Source organism: Podarcis filfolensis (genome assembly GCF_964270895.1).
Source record: "Podarcis filfolensis genome assembly, chromosome: 5".
Classification (NCBI taxonomy): Eukaryota; Metazoa; Chordata; class Lepidosauria; order Squamata; family Lacertidae; genus Podarcis; species Podarcis filfolensis.
In genome coordinates, this window is record NC_139608.1 from 6,723,826 (window position 1) to 6,742,261 (window position 18,436).

The 18,436-nt window shown below is 44.1% G+C and overlaps 1 protein-coding gene across 2 annotated transcripts; it reads right to left on the reverse strand.

The window, feature by feature from the left end:
• Positions 1-215: 215 nt before the first annotated feature.
• Positions 216-16,928, reverse strand: LOC310762204 (cytochrome P450 2J4-like). Of its 2 annotated transcripts, XM_083612890.1 has the most exons (9): positions 16,630-16,927; positions 12,889-13,051; positions 10,426-10,575; positions 9,905-10,065; positions 7,819-7,992; positions 6,568-6,709; positions 4,271-4,458; positions 3,338-3,479; positions 216-469 (listed from the first exon to the last, which is right to left on the reverse strand). In XM_083612890.1, the coding sequence occupies exons 1-9, from the start codon at positions 16,798-16,800 to the stop codon at positions 270-272; spliced, it is 1,491 nt and encodes a 496-aa protein (XP_083469016.1). In that variant the 5' UTR covers positions 16,801-16,927; the 3' UTR covers positions 216-269. The 2 variants fall into 2 exon arrangements, with proteins under 2 accessions (XP_083469016.1, XP_083469017.1); XM_083612891.1 differs by lacking the exon at positions 3,338-3,479 and having other exon boundaries at positions 16,630-16,928.
• Positions 16,929-18,436: the final 1,508 nt, after the last annotated feature.

Genomic DNA, 18,436 nt, shown 5'->3' on the forward strand with positions numbered 1-18,436 from the left:
CCCTTCCACAGGGCACTGAGCCGAGGGGGCACAAAATTGGAAAGACACATAATTGAGAATATCTGTTTGGGGGTGCCAAATTTTGGCCTAGCTCAGAGTGCCATATTATCAAAGATTACCAACTCTGCCCCTGCTGCAAATGAGGGATATTTTAATTGGTCCAGTGATAGTAGAACTGCGAAAGCCAAGGACAGAATGTCAGTCAAAGTGAATAATAATAATAATGGAGAAATTTATGACAATAAATAAACAAACCACGGCAATTATTTTTATGTGCTTCCTGATGCACTGCAGCGGGGAATAGCACAGAGTTTGTGAGGGTGGGGGTGCAATGTCAGCCCCAAAACAGGCTTGTTATTGAGTTCTTTCACTCCTTCTGGCAGCTGGAAGCGGAATGCCCTCAAAAGGGTGGTTAGGAAGAGGAATATCTCCATCTTGGCCATCTGCTCTCCCACACAGGCTCGAACCCCTGCAGAGGAAAGAAGGGGGAAGCAGCAAGTGAGTCATAACCAACTCCATCTATTCTCCACTTCATCTGATTTGCTCAGCCAGTAGTTTTAGCCAGAACAACAGCAACAAAAAGCTGGAAAACAGCTACTCCCAAAGTACCTCCCTTTAATCCTCTGGGCTGACATCCTGAGGGTCCTGGCTTTGCTCCAGGAAATACTGGAAGCTGACCTTGAGTGGCTGCAGTTCCCAAAGGAAGACTAAGCTTGAAAGCAGAGTAAGAATTTGGATATGGAGCATACAGGTCATGGCTGTATCACTATACGTAGTACTTTGGGAAAGCAGGTGTAACTACTGCCAGAACAGCTTAAGGCAGGGGTCAGCAATGTGCGGCCCATGAAGACCATTTTACCATCCTACGAGCCGCCCCTGAACCAAGCCATCCGCTCAACGAGTCCCCTGCACACTGCACTAAACCAGTGCAGCGCGGCACGGGGACACGTCGAGCGGCACCAGAAATTGTGTCTGCACATGTGCAGATACTGGAAATCGCGTCTGCGCATGTCCAGATGCCGAAAATTGCTTCTGCGCAGGTGCGATTTTTGGCATCTGGGCATGCGCAGACGCAATTTCCGGCGTCGTGCTGCGCCAGTCCGGCCCACAGATGATCTCCGTGGGGGTGATCCGGCTCATGGCCGGTAAACCTTGCCGACCCCTGGCTTAAGGGAAGGAATAATCAAAGTGCACACATTGCCTGTGGGTGAATCCCCAACATCTCTGAGGAGACACCTGGTGGCCAATAGAGGCAGCTGCCACAGTGATGGAAGGAGAAGGAGAAGGAGAAGGAGAAGGAGAAGGAGAAGGAGAAGGAGAAGGAGAAGGAGAAGAAGAAGAAGAAGAAGAAGAAGAAGAAGAAGAGGAGGAGGAGGAGGAGGAGGAGGAGGAGGAGTTTGGATTTGATATCCCGCCTTTCACTCCCCTTCAGGAGTCTCAAAGCGGCTAACATTCTCCTTTCCCTTCCTCCCCCACAACAAACACTCTGTGAGGTGAGAGTGGGGCTGAGAGACTTCAAAGAAGTGTGACTGGCCCAAGGTCACCCAGCAGCTGCATGTGGAGGAGCGGAGACGCGAACCCAGTTCCCCAGATTACGCGACTACTGCTCTTAACCACTACACCACACTGGATCTCATGATGGAGATCCGGTCAAAGGCGACTATGGGATGCGATGCTCCTTACAACAAAAAGAAGAAATGGAGAGAGAGAGATGGAAACAGAGCAAGAAGAGGCTGGAGCAGCTGGTTGTTCTGGGCTCACCTTCTGCAGCAGCCATAGAGAAAAAAATATTTTGTACATGGAAGTGGATGCAATTTACAACAGAGTTACAGTTTATAACTAATTCATCATTTTATGTTAATAATTTTTGGAATTTTATGAAACTTTCAGTATATAATTTTGTAAATAAAAAAGGAAGAAAACTGCAATAGATAAATCTATATAGCCACTGGATCCCCCAATTCTGATTGGGGCTTTAATTCTAGGAGAGTGAAGATTTTAACCCTTCCCTTTTAAACCATTTCCCTAACTAAATTGCTCTTCCAGAGATGCTGTTTGCGCCAAAGCAGGGATAGCCAATGTGTTACCCTCCAAGTGCCACTACAACTCCTATCAGCTCCAGCCAGCATGGGCAAGAGTCATGGATGATGGACGTTGTAGCCCAACAACATCTGGAGAGATACCCCTACTCTATGGAGGGAGAATTCAGATTGGAAAATGGTGTGGAAGAAGAATGTTAAATTCATTGCTCTCTCAACACTATCACTCCAACCTGATTTTTAAACCACAGGGGATCCATTCATGGCCCTCCCTCTGTTTAATCACCTTTGACCATTCGCTTGTTTGAAACAAGCTACTAAATACCCAGCTCTACCTCTCTTTTAAATCAGAACCAGTGAGGGCGGTGAAGGTCCTGTGTGAGTGTCTGGAGGCGGTTGGAGGATGGATGGCGGCTAACAGATTGAGGTTGAATCCTGACAAGACAGAAGTACTGTTTTTGGGGGACAGGAGGCGGGCAGGTGTGGAGGATTCCCTGGGCCTGAATGGGGTAACTGTGCCCCTGAAGGACCAGGTGCGCAGCCTGGGAGTCATTTTGGACTCACAGCTGTCCATGGAGGCACAGGTCAAATCTGTGTCCAGGGCAGCTGTTTACCAGCTCCATCTGGTACGTAGGCTGAGACCCTATCTGCCTGCGGACTGTCTCGCCAGAGTGGTGCATGCTCTGGTTATCTCCCGCTTGGACTACTGCAATGCACTCTACGTGGGGCTACCTTTGAAGGTGACTCGGAAACTACAACTAATCCAGAATGCAGCAGCTAGACTGGTGACTGGGGGCGGCCGCCGAGACCATATAACACCGGTCTTGAAAGACCTACATTGGCTCCCAGTACGTTTCCGAGCACAATTCAAAGTGTTGGTGCTGACCTTTAAAGCCCTAAACGGCCTCGGTCCAGTATACCTAAAGGAGCGTCTCCACCCCCATCATTCCGCCCAGACGCTGAGGTCCAGCGCCGAGGGCCTTCTGGCGGTTCCCTCATTGCGAGAAGCAAAGCTACAGGGAACCAGGCAGAGGGCCTTCTCGGTAGTGGCGCCCGCCCTGTGGAACGCCCTTCCAGCAGATGTCAAAGCGATAAACAACTACCTGACATTCAGAAGACATCTTAAGGCAGCCCTGTTCAGGGAAGTTTTTAACGTGTGATATTTTACTGTATTTTTGGTTTCTATGGAAGCCTCCCAGAGTGGCTGGGGAGGCCCAGCCAGATGGGCGGGGTATAAATAATAAATTATTATTATTATTGTTGTTATTAAATGTGGCCATGATTATTTCTACGATTACCTGCTCCAAATGGCAGGTATTCTTCTCTAGACCTAAAATTTCCATCCGTGTCCAAAAAATGGTGCGGGTTGAACTCTTCAGGTGTTTCCCATCGCGTGGGATCGACAAGAACAGAGTTCAGATCTGTAATAACAAGTGTCCTCTGAAAAGAAGAAACAGTTGGCTCAGAATGCGTCTGGACCAGCACAAAACAGTTTTGCCATTCACTGCCCCAGTAATCAATCTTAACACATTTCTAACATACCAAGACACAGTCTATATTTATGGTGTACAATAATCACAATATTTAATTCTGATTCTGATTTGGTGCATCAGAATATAGTGTGTGTCAGCCCAAGGCACATCAGAGGCTGCTGAGTTCAACACAGGGCGTGTTTGAGGCTGCTCTCCTTCTGCTTCAATTTGTTGTTGGGAATTATATAACTTTTCTTTCCCTTTTGACAGAAGTGAATGAGATTGGCATGCATGCTAATCCCTCACAGGTGGAAAAAGCCTGCCAAATTATAAGAAAGCAGGTCCAGGGATTCTTGTACTGGATACTTTCCTTGCAAGTTTTTATGCCTTTGGAGGTTAGATGACCATCTGTTATGGATGTTGTAGTTGAGATTCCTGTATTGCAAGGAGTTGGACTAGATGACCCTCAGCGTCCCTTCCAACTCTACAATTCTATGATTATATGTATCTTGATAAAACTTGTTATGTGTTTGGGTTTCATCCTCTCATTCCAGATCACTTATGCAATAGTCTGTTCCTTGTATTTGTCATAATAGAATTTTTTAACTTTCAGGTTATTAATCTTCAGATATTTTTTTCGAGAGAGAGGGGAGATCCTTCTCCCTCAGATTTTGTGCTACATGTGTGCATTTAAAGTGCCACTATCAGGTGCTCTTTGCTTTCAAAATATACAGCTGTTGCCTTATCTATATCCTGTACCTTTGGAATGTGAAAACCATGGATTTCCATATCCTTTGCACTTCGCCTGGGAATCCCAATTAATAAGGGATATTTTGCACGCAAAATTTCATGCATCACCGCATTGGTGTAAGGCAGTTTCTTTCGATCTTCATAGCAAATGGGAAGAGAGGAACCTAAAACATCTTCCATCTCCTTGTAGACTTTATCTGCAGGAAAAAGTGGGAAATTAAGCTTTACCGTATTTTAAAATCCACTAGTTTTAATCCGAGAAACACACAGCAACTAAACTGTAGAGGATGGGATGAAAAGACCCCGATATATTAAGTGAGGCTCATTGGTAGATGCTGGCAGCACCCTCAAAATAAGAAGTTAACAATTACCGTATTTTTCGTCCTATAGGGCGCACCGGCCCATAGGACGCACCTCGTTTTTTGGGGGGGAAATGAATAGAAAAAAAATTATTTCCCCTCCCCAGCCGCGGCTGCCGCCCCAAGCCTTGCGGACACCCGCCCGAAGCACGGGGAGCCCTCCGGAGGGCTCCCCGTGCTTCGGGCTGCAGGCTGCCGCCCCAAGCCTCGTGTGCCCGGAGGGACCTCCCGCCGGGCGCGCAAGGCTTGCGGACACCTGCCCGAAGGGCGCCCCGTGCTTCGGGCTGCAGGCTGCTGCCCACAAGCCTTGTGAGCCCGCGGGAACTCCCGCCGGGCTTGCAAGGCTTGCGGATAGCTTCCTGAAGCCTGGAGAGCGAGAGGGGTCGGTGCGCACCGATGCCTCTCGCTCTCCAGGCTTCAGCGAAAGCCTGCATTTGCCCCATAGGACGCACACACATTTCCCCTTCATTTTTGGAGGGGGAAAAGTGCGTCCTGTGGGGCGAAAAATACGGTAAATACCGTGAATGCAGTTGCATGTGGGAAAGGTCTATTGCTCTGTGGTAGAACATCTGCTTTGCATGCAGAAGGTCCGTGATTCAATTCCCAGAATCTCCAGGTAGGGCTGGGAATGTTCCTTCCCTGAAATCCCGGAGAGCTGATGGCAGCCAGTGTAGGCAATACTGAGCTGGATGGACCCTGGCCCTGACTCAGCAGCAGCCAGTTTCTCATGTTTCCACAAATTCAGAGGGGAGTTCCTTACTCTCTGGGAAGACTATTTCACCAGGAGCCAGATCAAATGTTTCTTTCACCCACTCAGTTCTGCCCTTACTGAAACTCAGTGCCTGGCTTCTCTCCCACACAGAACAGGATTGCAGCCAGTGCATGGAGGCCAGTTAGCACAATTCTATGGCTGCCCATTTCCCCCTCTCTTCCTCCTGGCAAAGTGGTTGCTTGGCCACGGTGGCGACCCACACTCTGCCCTGCTCAGCCATACCCCAAGGCAAATACCTGTGGCTGCCGTTGGAAGATTCAGGACAGGCAAAGGAAAGTACTTCTTCATATAAGGTAAAGGGACCCTTGACCATTAGGTCCAGTCGTGGCCGACTCTGGGGTTGCGGCGCTCATCTCGCTTTACTGGCCGAGGGAACCGGCGTACAGCTTCCGGGTCATGTGGCCAGCATGACTAAGCTGCTTCTGGCGAACCAGAGCAGCACACGGAAGCGCCGTTTACCTTCCCGCTGGAGCGGTACCTATTTATCTACTTGCACTTTGACATGCTTTCGAATTGCTAGGTTGGCAGGAGCAGGGACCGAGCAATGGGAGCTCACCCCGTCGCGGGGATTCGAACCGCCGACCTTCTGAACAGCAAGTTCTAGGTTCTGTGGTTTAACCCACAGCGCCACCCGCGTCCCAGGTCTTCTTCCTACAGCACAGAGTTAAATTCTGGAATTTACTCCCACAAGATGTGATGCCCACTCACTTGAATGGCTTTAGAAGGGGATTTGCTGATTTTTTAAAGAGGATAAGGCTATCAATGGCTGATAAACATGATGGCTATGTTCTCCCTCATCCCTGCTGTGTAAAAAGTAGTATGTCTGTAAATACCAGTCGGTGGGAATCACAGAGAATACTGTTCCAATCTGGTCCTGTTCACAGGCTTCCCATACGCACCTGGTTGGCCACTGTGGGAACTTTGTGATTTGGTGGATAATTTGTTGCATTTTTACTGGGGAGAACTGGGTACAGATTCTCCCAAGCTGATCATGGGGCATTCTGGTTGCTCTTGAGAAAATAATTGTGCTCAGACTATGAACATATATTTGTCATCCACCCATTATGACACCTTGGAAGAATCACAACCTGCTACTAAAAAAAGCAGATAAATCTAAGCTGTTCCCTACAGGAATCCAGGGAGGTGCTTGCTTCCATTGCAAAGTTCTCCCTCACCTTGAACATCTGGATAAGACACCATGAGGAGCAGTCCCCATTGCAGAGTAGCAGCAGTCGTCTCTGTCCCTGCGATAAAGAGGTCAAGAACACACTCTGCCAGGTTCTCTTCATCAAAGGTAGAGTTGGGGTCATCCTTGCTCTATTGACGATAATGGGAAAAGGTGAAATGTTGGAATTATTTACAGGCCACACAAAATCTATCTGACCTTGGGGTGGGGGGTGTCTTCCTATTGCAACACCTAATAATATGTTTTGCAGGTGAGTGTGCAGGAAGATACTTGGACATAGTCATGGATTGGAGTAGGAAAGGATCTCTCCAACACCCTTCTGAAGACATGCAAAATAAGAGATAATAAAAAGAAACCACAGCCCTTTTCAAGTCAGCTTTCCAAAAAAAAAAATTTGGGGTGATGGTGCAAAAACAGTGGCATCATCTGCACAAATCCAGTGCAAGTTTATGGGTATCCTCTCCCAAACTTATTTAATAGTGGTTTGCATTGTCTGTTTGCGTACCTGAAATTACAAGGTGAACTGGGGTGATCTTGGAAATGTTTTTCTGAATCAGAGCACAACACTAACAAGGCATCTCAGAGCAGATCAGGGATTTTCTACACTTCTGAATGGCTCTGTGGCTTTGTTGTCTGACCACCCCACCCCACCCCAAAATGAAATCAAGCTGGCTGGAGTAGAAAAGGAGGCTGAAAGGAAATAATAATAATAATAATAATAATAATAATAATAATAATAATAATAATTTCTCATTTATACCCTGCCCATCTGGCTGGGCTTCCCCAGCCACTCTGAGCAGCAAAAAGTGATTATTGATCCACCCAACCAAAACCATCACGATAAATCATCTATGACCCCAAATGAAGTGGTTTAAAGTCCAATTTCCCCCAATACAGCCGTACCTTGGTTGTTGAACGCCTTGTGACTCAAATGTCTTGGCTCCCAAATGCCGCAAATCCGGAAGTTCCTGCAGCCAGTCAGAAGCTGCACCTTGGTTTTCAAACGTTTTGGAAGTTGAATAGACTTCCGGAATGGATTCCCTTTGAGAACCAAGGTACAACTGTATATTGAATTATCCCTGTATTAGGTACACCCAAATTTACAGAGGGAAAGAATCAAGACAGGTGCTGTTTGAGGGTGACTTCATCTGGACTGCACAAGTAAGTGGGAACTCAGACACAAACACACATTGTAGTGTGGACAGGCCCCAAGTGCCAGGAGTTGACAGTGGATGCTTACTTTCTCCATCTGAAGTAGATAGAAATCAACGAAATCCTGCGGCTCATCCTTTCGTTGCTCTTTATGCCTTTCTAACTCCTCCTTTGCAAATGAAAGTATCAAGTCTGCGGAGGCAAATAACTTCTTATGAGGCCCTGGGAAGTGTTTCATGAGCCATGGGAAGACTTCATACAGCTGCAGAGGAGGAGAAAGCAAAAACCACAAGTCACTACCACAAAATGGTTTGGTAACAAGGTCTGTCAACAAACTCATTTGGACTGGCACTTCAGCATCATGGCCTGGATTATTATTGAGGCTGTGGCTAAATGTCTGTGGGCGCTCTTTGACCCAGAGTTACTCCTGGGTGGCAGGTGGCAGAGTGCTTTTACATCACTTCAGCTGGCAGTGAATTGGGCATACTAAATAGGACCGCACTAGAAGACAGGTTGGGATGTTTAACCAGTACAAAAAAGCAGCTGCCAGCAGTCAGTTCATATAACATTCGTTTTACACCATTCTTACGTATTTTTAAGCCCTTCATGACCCAGGACCAGGGTCCCTAAAGCTGTATTCTCCTTTCAGAACCACAACTTCCATCTCTGAGCCCTGCTCTGGGTCCCATCACCATCAGAAATAGAGCAGCTGGCAGAATTCTTGGAGAATTTCCCATAGTGGCAGCAAAAACATGAAATACCCTTTCTAGGTAGTTCCTCCTAAACTTTTCTGTTTAAGTGAATAAACATGGTTCTGAAGAGGATCTGTTGATGGATAGATGCTGCTGTGTTCTGAACTTAACTAACCTGTCTGTTCTGATTCTGCTACATATTATTTTAATAAGTTTTAATAGGTGTTGCAGTTATGATTATATTGCTTCTGAAGCTTTGTGGGGGTTTTTTGTTCATTCCTGGTTTCTCTTTAGCCTCTTTGAATACTTTAGAGAAAAGTGAGGTATATATGTATTAAATTTATGTGAACTGTCAAAGCTTAAGGACACAGTGCTAAGGTGAATTATTTTCACATTTTGGCTCATTTTTGTTGCAAAGAGTTTAGTGCAACATTCATTCATTCATTCAGCGGTCAGTCTGTGAGCACTTAGTAAAGGATGCTGTGATTACTAAGACCCAGCATGGGTTTCTCAAAAGTAAGCCATGCCAAATGAATCTCATTTCTCTTTTTGATGGAATTACAAGCTTGGTGAATCAGGGGAATGTTGTGGTTATAGTGTATCTTGATTTCAGTAAGGCTTTTGACAAAGTCACCTGTGATATTCTTGCGACAAAACTCATAAAACATGGGTTGAATGAGGTAACAGGTGGATTTGTAGCTGTCACAAAGAAAATGGAGCTAGCTTGTTTTCTCCTATAATAATAATAATAATAATCAGGTTCAGCTGAAACTCACTAGAACTCAGTTCCGACACCTCTTAGCTTGGCACCATTGCCATTATAAGAAAACAAGGGAGGCATTAATGGTGAGTTGTGGCACCTTTTTTCTAAAAAAATAACGATTATTGTTGTTGTTGTTGTTGTTGTTGTTGTTGTTGTTGTTGTTGTTGTTATACCCTGCTGCAAAGGGTAGGACTTGAACCAAGGGCTTCAATTTTCAAGAAAGGAGATTCTGACTGAACATCAGGAAGAACTTTCTGACAGCAAGAGCTGTTTGACGGTGGAATGGATGCCCTCAGGAGGTTGTGGACTTTCCTTCCTTGGTATCAGCTTGGCTGCAGAAGTTGCTGGAAGGAGGCATACAAGACGGGCCATCCAACCCGGATTTAAATCCACACATCCCTCCAATGAATCGAGTACTCTGAGGGCTCAAGCACACTTCTGCTTGTGCCCTGCTTTCTAGACACGGATCCAAACGGTTTTTCATTTTCCTGCCACTTTCCCCAGGAAAACCCACTGTTTATCACTGAATTGGAACATCAACTCACAGAAAAAGCAACTGACATTTGTTCCAATTCAGTGGTGAACAGCAGGTTTTCCAGGGGGAGAAACCTGCAGGACAAATGGAAGTGTAGATGAGCCCTAAGATTTAGGAGTACTGCCATAATGTTCTGCGAATGCTTATTTGAGTTAGGGCCTCTGGGAATCAAAAGTCTACTCACCACGTGAAGTACGTTATTTGAATCTTTCAACATGCAATCAACGGCATCGATCAATTTTTGGAATTTTTCATCTTCAAGAGAAAATCGGTATCCAAAAGCCAAAACACATATCAAGCTGGACACTGCATTAGTGATGGGGAGTGAAAAATCATGTGGCTGCCCTGCAAATGAAATCATTTACATTTATATCTCAGAAAGCTGCTAGGATCAATTGCTATTTTAAAAATAATTGAATAAAAGTGAAAATGTATAAAATTCCATTCCAATATGCGCAGAGATTGTGCATAAAGATCTCTGCAAACTGGGATATGTATTAGCATCATTACTTACCATATTTACGTGAATGTAATGTGCACCTTTTTTTGGCCAAATTACATTGTGAAAATTAAGGTGCACATTAGATTTGATGGCGCATTTGCATTCACCAGCAAATACTTTGTTGGTTTCAAGGTTTTGAAAACTGAGGTGTTCATTAGATTGGAGGGTGATTTGATTCATGTAAATACAGTAATATCACATACCTTTTGCATGTGCAAAGACCTCCACAAGACGATGGGCTTCCTCTTGTATTTGGAACTCCATGCCTTTCTTCCCCAGACCCAGCTTCCGCATAGTAATGACACTGAACCGTCTCTGCTGCTTCCAGGTGTGACCATTTGAAAAGACCAAACCTAAAACAGGAAGGAATCAATGAGAAAACATTACTCACAAAAATGCCATATTTTTAAAATTGTCAGTCAACCAAGATGAGACCAAATTTAGTGCAGATAATACCTGTGTATTTCAGAGATGCCATTCTTTCACAGCTTAAGAACTGCAAGACTGGAACAGAATCTGTCTAGTAAAGTGATATTCACCAGCACTGTACGCTTCAGAAAATGCCTATGAGGCCATCACTCTATCTTGTCTTCAGGCACTGGAACTTATTTCAATATAACACACAGGATCCTTCCAGATATCCTTTTAATGGTGCATTCATGATTATTTGTGATTGTTATGTTATTGAGGTGGTCACACTGCTTCATTTCCTTTTCTTTTAATAGAGTTTTATTAAAAGTTTTAACATATTAAGCAGTAAAATCCAAACTCTTTTATAGAAAGATAAGAAAAGGCAACATATCAAGAAAAGAATACCGAGAGTTGATTCCCCCCATCTCCCACCTGGGAGGTCTCCCCGTTCCTCAGCCTCACACCCTGAGAAAACCCTCTCTGATTTGTCTTCCACAGATCCCTTCTTTTTCTAATCCTCAGTTCTCTGTAAACGTCCTCCTTTATCACAGATATATATGTTCAAATATTAATTCCTGCATATAAGTAATACTTATAGAAAACTATCAAAAAAAAAGGTTCATAAAAAGCCAAATCAATGAAGAAAAAACCTAAACATAAAAAGAAGAGACTGCTTCATTTCCTAAAAGTGCATATCCTATAACTTTCTGCTGAAATCCTATAATTTTTTTGTTCTGGTTTATTTTGGTTCCACTTTTTTGCACTTTAGTCCCTCTGGACAGCAATCATGTAGCATTGGGGAGGCATCACAGGATTAATGAAATCAGAATATATTCACCACTAAATTCCTTCACTCTACTTCTCATGCACGGAAGAGTCAGTTCTTCCTGTCAAATCTGTAGTGATCAGGTGGGATTACTATGAGGAATTATAAAATATGCATCAAGCCATTGTGTCCACGATGAATGCATTGTGTTGACTGGGTTTGATACATTGACAATAATTTCTGACCAAATCCCACAACCCTCTGCATCTCTGGCCATTTCCTCTACTGCCCATTTCTCTCTCTTCACAAGTCACGTACACAGCCCAGTTGCTCGCCAGGCAGGAGGGTTTGTTTAAATGCTCAGAGGAAATCTGATTGGTTCTTACGAACACTCTGTAAACAGTTCTTTTGTGAATAAAAGGGTCTGGGCCGGAGGGTGGAGGGAGAGATTATTATACGCAACCTTCCCAGAGTCTTGCTGGTTCAAGCCTCTGTGTGTATTCTTATTAATCAGAGTTCAATCCTTCCTTTACTTTGGGAACACCTCAAGTGGTGCCCCGTGTGCGGCAACCTAAAGGAAACATGTGAGGCTAACTTAAAAAGGAAACCGTGTGAGGCTTGTAAAAAAATCTCAGCTTTTGAGGCACAGCAAAAGGAAACCTCAGCAAAAGGAAACCCCCAGGATTGGACTCCCCTCGGAGCTAGCAACCTGCTATCCCTCAGTCGCGGTGGATCATCTCCTGCAAAACGATTCCCGGACTGAGGATCTCATTCGCTCGGAACGAGCCCCAAAGATGCGCGTCTATTACCCTTCAGGTGAGATCATGGGAAGCAAGCTTTCACATAGGCAGGAAAAGCATAGGAATAATTTGTTATTTTTGCTAGCTCAGGCAGGGCATGATAAGGATTTAGCACCCTTAGTAGAAAAATTGTTGTTAGAGATTGAGAGATTGCTAGACTGTGCCCCTGGTTTCCAGAGGGAGGTACTTATGACATTAAGAAATGGAATGAGCTGGGAGATGCACTCCATAGACATCCTGAGGCATCTGTACAAATCTTGAACACATGGCATTTGTGTAGAGACACAGTTGGAAAGCTCTCTAACCCTTTGCTCCAACCACCAGTTGTTCAAGCCTCTGTGTGTATTCTTATTAATCAGAGTTCAATCCTTCCTTTACTTTGTGAACGCCTCACAAATCAGCAAGACTTCCTCTTTCAGTACCTTCCCAAGACTCCCACAAAAAGTGTTATCATAAGTTCACATCACCTTTGTTGACTTCTGAGTTTTGCGCAAGAGCCTAGCCTATGAACCAGATTTTGTGGCAATCTTAATGCCTAATTATCAAGCTGGTAAATGGAGTGCAATGACTTCTTTGAAGACCTCTGCTGTTGGAAAGAGCTTCAGATGATGGGCATAGTCAGAGTTCGATTTTATACTCTTCTCTGGAGATAGGGCCAGCAAAACCCATCAGCCTTCTCAACAACTTACCCTTTTTTTTAAGTGCAGCTTTCAGGAAAGGGGTCACCGGTCGTTCAGACAAGACTTCTGGTGAGTTTGTAAGGCCTTCTTTCACCATTTGGAATCCAGACAGTACTACCAGAGGATAATGTCCAAGCCATAAATTGTAAATGTCTCCATATTGCTTAGCCAGCTGCCATTAGCATCAAAGTAGAAAAGAGAACTGTCATGTTAAAATATAACAGATTATTACAAGCTTTTGTGACTATAGCCCATTGCCACTGTGACAGGCATTCAGTGAGCTGGCAAAGGCTTCTTCTTCGCCACAACAGAGTGTATTTCAAGGCTGTCCAGTTTTTGTGACACTGAGGACTTACCCACACTAAATCTTGTCCTGCTGCTTCCCGCCTGCCCCCCCCCCAGGAAAACCACTCTTTAGTGCTCAGTCAGAACAAACAGAAGTTCAGATTTTATTCAGATTGACATTTGCTCCAATTTAGCACTAAAGAATGAGTTTTCCATGGGAAAGGAGTGGGGCAGAAGCAGTTTAGTCATGCTGGCCACACGACCCGGAAAGCTGTCTGTGGACAAACGCCGGCTCCCTCAGCCTGAAAGTGAGATGAGCGCCACAACCCCATAGTCGCCTTTGACTGGACTCAACCATCCAGGGATCCTTTACCTCTTTTTACCTTCAGCTCCACTGCCCGCTTCTTCTTGACAAACACTACTGGGGCACCATCCAGCATCTTCAATGACTGCAACAAGCCTGTTGCCAAATCATTATCCAGGAACTACTACAGAACTGTAAGCTCAGCCTCAGACGTTGGGTAGAGGCAGCTCCAAGGGAAGGGTGGCCCCAGGAATAGTTCAATCACACAGCAATATAGCTGGTGCCATGGCAACTTTGCTGCCTCCTTGCAGAACACACCCCTGAAGGAGTGATACTCAGGCAGGAGTTGACCCTCTTCCCCTGTGATAGGTCCTGCTCACAAGACACCCGGTTAGGTGGTGGTGGCTACAGCAGCTCTCAGGTGCTTTTCTGCGCAGCAGTAGCCCTGGCAGTGCTCAGACTCAAAACTGGCTAATAGTTGTTTAGATTTTCTCAATCCAGAGTGAGTTTCTAATAGCCCTTATAATTCTTGATATTGTTAAAAGGTTGGGGGCCACCTCCAATCTCTGCCAAGCTACTGTGGCAAGATTCCAAGGAGGTTCCAGGCACTCCCACAGGGTCTGTGCTACTTTGAGAATCAGGACGTAGTGGAAACTGTTGTAGCTTTAAGAAAAATGATTTATTCGCATATTTGCAACTGAATTTGAATTGCGGGAGTCTAGATCTTACAGGATGGTCGTCTGTGGGGTGGCTTGTTCCCCACAGCAGAGTAGCACTATAGTCCAAGGCTCTCGTCCAAGGTACTGTCTTTGTTCTCCTTCTTCTTCCTAACACACCTTTGCTCCAAGCAACTCCTCCCCATCCATCTGCTATCCCAAGCCTAGTTTTTTAGAGCAACATTTCTCCTGTGAGGCCAGCCTGTGAGCACAGACCTGAGAACCTTCCTTTGATGTGCTAATCACAAGTCATCCACACCTTTGTCTGTTAATGTTTTTGTTCTTAACTAGCCCTGGTCAAGCTGGTTTCCATAAGCCAGCCCAGGGATTCCTTGTGTGGCACAGTTCTGCAGATTGTGTTTTGCATTCATATCCCCAATATTAGCTAGATTCTGACATTCATCAATTTCTTGGGTTTAATGGAAGATCTCCCCACTCTACTTATAACAATATATTAGTTAATAGAAATCATTTTGTTTTATGGGAGACATTTACATATACATACAGTATGTGCACCTCAATTTTCAAAACCTTGAAACCAAAAAAGTATTTGCTGGTGAATGTAAATGTGCCATCAAATCTAATGCGCACCCTAATTTTCATGACGTAATTTGGCCAAAAAAGGTATGCATTACAATCGAGTAAATACGGTGTATAGAATATACATATACATATATAGAATATTAAATTTATAGTCAAATATAAAGTCATCCCATATGTAAAAAAGTAATTCACAAATGTATTTTAGAATATTGCAGCTAATATAATGTATACAAAAAGTTTTTCTTTTCTTATATATCCCTGAATAATGTACCGTATTTTTCGCTCTATATGACGCACCAGATCATAAGACGCACCTAGTTTTTGGAGGAGGAAAACAAGAAAAAAAATATTCTGAATCTCAGAAGCCAGAACAGCAAGAGGGATCACTGTGCAGCGAAAGCATCAATCCCTCTTGCTGTTCTGGCTTCTGGGATAGCTGCGCAGCCTGCATTCGCTCCATAAGACGCACACACATTTCCCCTTACTTTTTAGGAGGGAAAAAGTGAGTCTTATAGAGCAAAAAATACGGTATATGGATTTGCTCCCCCAAAATTAAATACAGGGTAATCATACAGCCAATCAATCTGGCATTATATATTTAAAAAATGATTATTGGTGATGCAAACAAGCCAGATAAGATTCGTTATGATGAGAAAATTGAAATCTTGAAAGACCTACTTGGTCCCAGCAAAATTCAGTGTGTTGGTGCTGACCTTTAAAGTCCTAAATGGCTTTGGCCCAGTGTACCTGAAGGAGCATCTCCACCCCTATCGTTCAGCCCGGACACTGCAGTCCAGCGCCGAGGGCCTTCTGGCGGTTCTCTCACTGTGAGAAGCGGTTATTGTGGAACGCCCTCCCATCAGATGTCAAGGAAATAACTATCTGACTTTTAGAAGACATCTGAAGGCAGCCCTATTTAGGGAAAGGGTCATTCCACATCAAATCAATGCAAAAAACAAGGGTTTCGTCACCCACCATCTCAGATTTTGATGAAACTTGGTGTATTCCCTTCCCTTATGGTTGAAAGAAACCCCCTTAAATGTCCCCCCTCTATCTGATATGATCATTGGTTATGGAGGGGAAAAAATAAAATGTACGCAAGGCCAAGGATCTCAAGAGGAACAGAAATGCAGATTTCACGAAACTTTGAAGTGCTATAAAAGTAAAACCGTTTGAGATAGAGGGGGGAAATTTAAGGGGGTTTCTTTCAACCTTAAGGGAAAGGTGTACACCAAGTTTCATCAAAATGCGAGACAGTGGGTGACATGACGCGTTGAACTGACATGGAATGACCGGAAGTTTTTAATGTCTGATGTTTTATTGTATTTTTAATATTTTGTTGGAAGCTGCCCAGAGTGACTGGGGAAACCAAGCCAGATTAAGATGAGCAGGGTATAAATAATAAATTATTATTATTATTATTATTATTATTATTATTATTATTATTACATTGAAATCCTTAATTGAATTTACTATGTGTACAATTAAAGTTGCTATAGCATGCAGAATACCTGCAGAATACTGTAGTTTTGATGAAGAGAGGAACAAATCATAGAATCATAGAATCATAGAGTTGGAGTAGACCACAAGGGCCATCGAGTCCAACCCCCTGCCAAGCAGGAAACACCATCAGAGCACTCCTGACATATGGTTGTCAAGCCTCTGCTTAAAGACCTCCAAAGAAGGAGACTCCACCACACTCCTTGGCAGCAAATTCCACTGCCGAACAGCTCTTACTGTTCCAATGTTCCAATTGACGTTGCACTACATGTCACACTTCCATTTTCCAGAAGGTTTTACCAACACAACACTTTACTCACCAGTTGCTGTAGAAATAAAATAATCTGCAGTTCTATTAAGCCAGCTTCTTACTCAACTAGTGAATGATTTAGAAAGAAGTACCTTCAGGAAAGTATCTGGCGAAAGTATTTTCCCAATCTGCCACATGCCTCCAATGACAGGAAGTGGGAAAGGTCCAGGAGGGTAGCGTCTGTGTGACCAGCGCTGTCTCAGGAAGTGCAGAATCAGAACAGCCACCAGCACAAAAAACAAAATTTCCAAGATCCCTGCCATTCTCCTGTTGTTATCTTTCCTCTGTGGATTTCTTTTGCTAGTATAGCTGTGTGCATTGGAACATAGTTTCCCCAAGAGCGTGTTGCTTCCCTTCAAAGATATTGTCACTTGTCTCTTTCATTCACCAACAACCTTTTATACAGACCGCACTGAAGACAGATGTGGCAAGATTTATTGCATCGTATCTAATTAGTTATTGGGCTGCATTTCACTTTGCATTAATTCTTTTAGCGCTTATGTCAAGGTTAGATCTGGTATGCATTTCTAACCAAGAATTGGAGTTGTTCCCACACCGCTGAAGGAAGGAGTGATCTAAACACAAATTACCAGAGGGGTGGAGTGAACTAGGCCAGCCTAGAAGAAGAAGAGGGAAAGCATGCTTAAAAGCAAAAAACCCAGCTTCCATGCAAACACAAGCGGTGCTTACCTTTCACAGGGATAGTGACATCTCTCATTGCAACTTGGGCACGGGGAGAGCCAATGCAGTGATGTTGAGGTGGACACCCCCAGTAACACCTTGGCCCTCCCTGCACACAAATATCAATGCTATAGCACCTTCCACTCAGTGAGTTCCCCAGGCACTGTTACAAGACCTGATTGTGCGTTTCACATACCTAACATATATTTATCATGGAAAAGCTAATTTGGGGGAATGAGTAATACTGCCCCAGGGATCTTTGCTGGAGAAAACTGCATGCTACAGATAGGATTGCATGCCTGTCCCAACCCCATTACTGAGGCCACTTGTCTCTTCTGTTCTGCAGCTCTGCTTTGCCCCAGTTTACACCTTCATGCCATCTGCCCATGCCTCGTCCTCCTGTACACAGCCCTCCTTGCACCCAAACCACCTCCACAGTAAAGCTGTGCCCATGGAATGGATATCCCTGCAGAGAGTCCCACCAGTGTGTCAAAGCAGCACCAGTATTTCATGGCAGTGGTGTTCCACCAGCACAGTGGGGCTTCCATCATATTTCATAGCCCCTCGGCCAGTGCATCTTGACTATAGAGTTTTATACTAAATACCCAGCGACCAGTGTGATACAGCCTGGGTTAGTGAATATTTTACCACAAATATTCTGAAAAATCTACATACTGAAATTCTATCCATAGTGCTTTCTATTTTGTTTCCACACACTCTCTTAGCCAAGGAAAGTCTTCTGGAATATATTTAATTCTCTTTCTTTTCCAAACATATGTGTATGAAAAAATTCTTCTCCAAGAGAAAGCACTTCTTAAAGTTAGTGTGTATTGTAGGAGCGAAACCAGTACATATGTAGATATATTGCATGTCTGCACAGAAAGTTGCTGTTTGCAGCACAATTTCCACCCCTGTGTGATTCCTTGCCTTGAGGCGGTGAGAACATGGAAGAATTGTGGAGCCACTAAGAAAGACAAATAATCAAAATAGTAACAATTATTGCACATTTATTAAAAATCAGTTTAGTTTAATTTAAAAACCATTTAGTTTAATTAATTCAACAAAATTGATGAACTTGATGCAGCGATACCAGCTTTTCAAAGTCTACTAGTAATTTAGCAAGAATCTTAGATACCACATTTCCTAACTATCTCACTGTTCTATAAATTCTTAATGCAATGGATGAGTTTGATGAAGTGATACCAGTTTCCCAATGTC

Excerpts from the sequence above, each read along its gene's own strand:
- LOC310762204 (XM_083612890.1), bottom strand. The coding sequence starts at position 16,800 with ATGGCAGGGATCTTGGAAATTTTGTTTTTTGTGCTGGTGGCTGTTCTG. Across the intron at positions 7,993-9,904 it reads CAAATAACGTACTTCACGTG|CTGTATGAAGTCTTCCCATG; the intron begins GTGAGTAGACTT and ends CCTCCTCTGCAG. Across the intron at positions 6,710-7,818 it reads ATCTACTTCAGATGGAGAAA|AGCAAGGATGACCCCAACTC; the intron begins GTAAGCATCCAC and ends TATCGTCAATAG.